At 72.8% G+C, this 2,538-nt stretch overlaps 1 protein-coding gene across 1 annotated transcript; it reads right to left on the reverse strand.

Moving 5' to 3' along the window:
* Positions 1-61: 61 nt before the first annotated feature.
* Positions 62-1,900, reverse strand: MNEG_16174 (hypothetical protein; the record flags this gene model as incomplete). The annotated part of the gene is made up of 2 exons (XM_014035355.1): positions 62-1,515; positions 1,762-1,900. Coding segments are annotated over 2 exons (1,593 nt in total), but the record flags the coding sequence as incomplete, so codon positions are not given.
* Positions 1,901-2,538: the final 638 nt, after the last annotated feature.

Consider the following 2,538-nt stretch of genomic DNA (forward strand, 5'->3'; position numbering starts at 1 on the left):
GCCCGCGCCCGCGCCCCTTCCCGCGCCCGCGCCCGCGCCCGCCGCGCGGCGGCGATGCCACGGCCTCCCCATCCTCCCCGCCAAACGGCACGGGTGCGGCGCCGCGCCCGCGTGCGCTGCGTGGGGACGCCAGTCCGCCGTCCTCGGCGGCAGCTGCTGGGGCGGGCGTAGGCTTCGACGAGCCCAGATGAGCGCGCGCAAACAGCTGCGCCAAGGGAGTGTTGGGCACTCCGTAGATCCTCGGAAACCCGCCCGCGCCCATCTTGGCTGCGGGCGCCCCTGACGCGCGCCGCAGCCGGCCGCCGCGGCGTGCCGGCGGCGCAGGGCCATCCTCCGAGTCCGACCCCTGCTCGTGCCCGCTGCCCCATCCGCCGCCACCGCTCCCGCCCTCGTCGCCGCTACTGTCTTCATCATCCAATGCTGCGGCGCCGCCCTCGATACGCCCGGTGGCGTCGGACCGCTCCGCGACGGCCAGCAGGCGGCGCAGGGCACGCACCAGCACGAGCAGCCGCGGGCAGCTGGCGAGCAGCCACTCAAACGGCTGCGCGTTCTCGTCAGCATTGGAGGCGCCGCCGCCGCCGCCGCCTGGGGCCAGCGCGGGCCTCGCGGCCGCCGCGGCGCGGCCAACCGGCTTCCGGGCACCGCTGCGTACCGTGCCTGCTGCCACGGCCGCGCCACGCTTTTGCAGCGCCGGCGCCCCGCGTCCACGCACCTGCTCCTCGCTCCCGCCGTCGTCCTCGCCGCCGCTGCTGCTGCCCGCGCCGCCGCCCTCCTCCTTATCGCTGCTGTCGCTGCTGCTGTCATCCGAGCTGCTGCTCTCGCTGCTGTCACTGCTGCTGCTGCTGTCGCTGCTGCTGCCGCTGCCCACATCACTCATCGAGCAGTCAAACACAATCGGGCGTCCCCTCGCCCCCTCCTCCGCCTTCTCCCGCCCACTGGCAGCCGCCGCCCCGCGCCGCGCCCGCGGCGGCCGCCCCTCCTGCTGAGGCTCTGACTCGCGCTGCTGCTTGCCTTCGAGCCTCCCTCGGCGCGGCTTGCGCGCCTGCGCCGCGGGCGCCGCGCGGGTGACCCGCCGTCGGAAGGCCGGAAGCTGCTCGTCACCTTCCCCCTCGTCCCCGTCCTCCCCCGCTTCTTTGTCCTCCTCCTCAACCTCCTGCTGCTGCTGCTGCTGCTGCTGCTGCTGCTGCTGCTGCTGCTGCTCTTTCCCTTTTGTATCATTTCCCTCCTCCTCCTGCTCCTCCTCCTCCTCCTCTTTACCTTGGTCCTGCTCAGCCCGCGGCCGCGCAGCCGCCTGCTCCACCAGCCTCATCAACCTCCGGATCAGATCCACCGCCTCCTCCCTTCCTAGTCCCCACACGCCGCCGCCGCCGCCCGCCGAGTGGACGGAGGGCACGCCTAGCATGCGCCGCAGCAGCGCATCCACTGCAGGGCCTGTGCCGGGGGCGCGTTCCTCTGAGGCGGGGCTGGCCGCCAGGTAGAGGGCTGGGAGCTGGGTGTCCGCGTCAGCACCTAGGCCTGTGCGAGCAGGAGGGTTCAGGGTTCGGGGTTCAGGGTTTAGGGGATTTAGATCCCTGAGGAGAATCCAAGTGACGAGCTGCTGAGGTTGGGGCACCGCCCGGCGCCCTCAACGCAGTGAGGACTCTGGGCCTGAGGGCAACCCGCAAGTTCACGCACGTGCTTGGACCCCCATAAGCAGCTGCAAATTGGGCCTGGGTCCGGTGCCGGCCGGCTTGCCCCCACAGGCGGCCCCCTGCCGCCCACCTACAGCCTTGGCCACCGCGCTCAGTGCGAGCACCGCCAACCGCCACCTGCCATAGTCCTCCGCCGCCCCCCACACCGCGGCCTCGACTGCCGGTGCACCGCCGCCGGCGCCGCCGTTCGCCTTGATGGCAGCGGACATGGCGCGGACTGCGGGGGCCGGGAGCTCCGCCAGCGCGACTCGCAGGGCGTCGCGGCTGCCGGTCGAGAGGGCGGGCGCGAGGGCGGCCAGCGGCTGACTCAGCGCGTGCTCCAGCTGGCAGAGCTGTTTCAGGGCAAGAGGGTGATGGCAAGAGGGTACGATTGGCTCAAGGTTGACCCGCGTGTGTGCTGTTTAGGAGGCAGGGCGCGCTCCGGCGGACGTCGGCCGTGCGGGATGCGTGCGGTGTGCGCAGCAGGCCGCTGCGGCGGTGTGTGACGTGGCATCGCAAACACGACAACGTAGGCCCCTGCCGGCGTCAGAAGGGCGGTCGCGAGCGCTGGGCGCCGGGCGCACCTGCAGCGCGGCGGCGAGAGTGTTAGCGCTCGCGTCCGCGGCGGCAAAGTGCGCCAGCAGCCACCTCACCACCCGCGGCCCCAGCACCGCGCCCGCCGGCGCCGGGCCGCGCAGCAGCGTCGCTCGGAAGCCGAGCTCCAGCTGCTGGGAAGCTGCCGGGAAGCTGTTCAGGCTCAGGCGGCAGCGGCGGAGCGCCTCGTTGGGCAGAAGCTGTACAAACAGAGCCGGGGGCGCGGATATGCCCAATATCAGAACGAGCGGAAGACGGGAACGCTCCTTGGGGG

This window comes from Monoraphidium neglectum (genome assembly GCF_000611645.1).
Source record: "Monoraphidium neglectum strain SAG 48.87 unplaced genomic scaffold scaffold06074, whole genome shotgun sequence".
NCBI classification, from domain to species: domain Eukaryota; kingdom Viridiplantae; phylum Chlorophyta; class Chlorophyceae; order Sphaeropleales; family Selenastraceae; genus Monoraphidium; species Monoraphidium neglectum.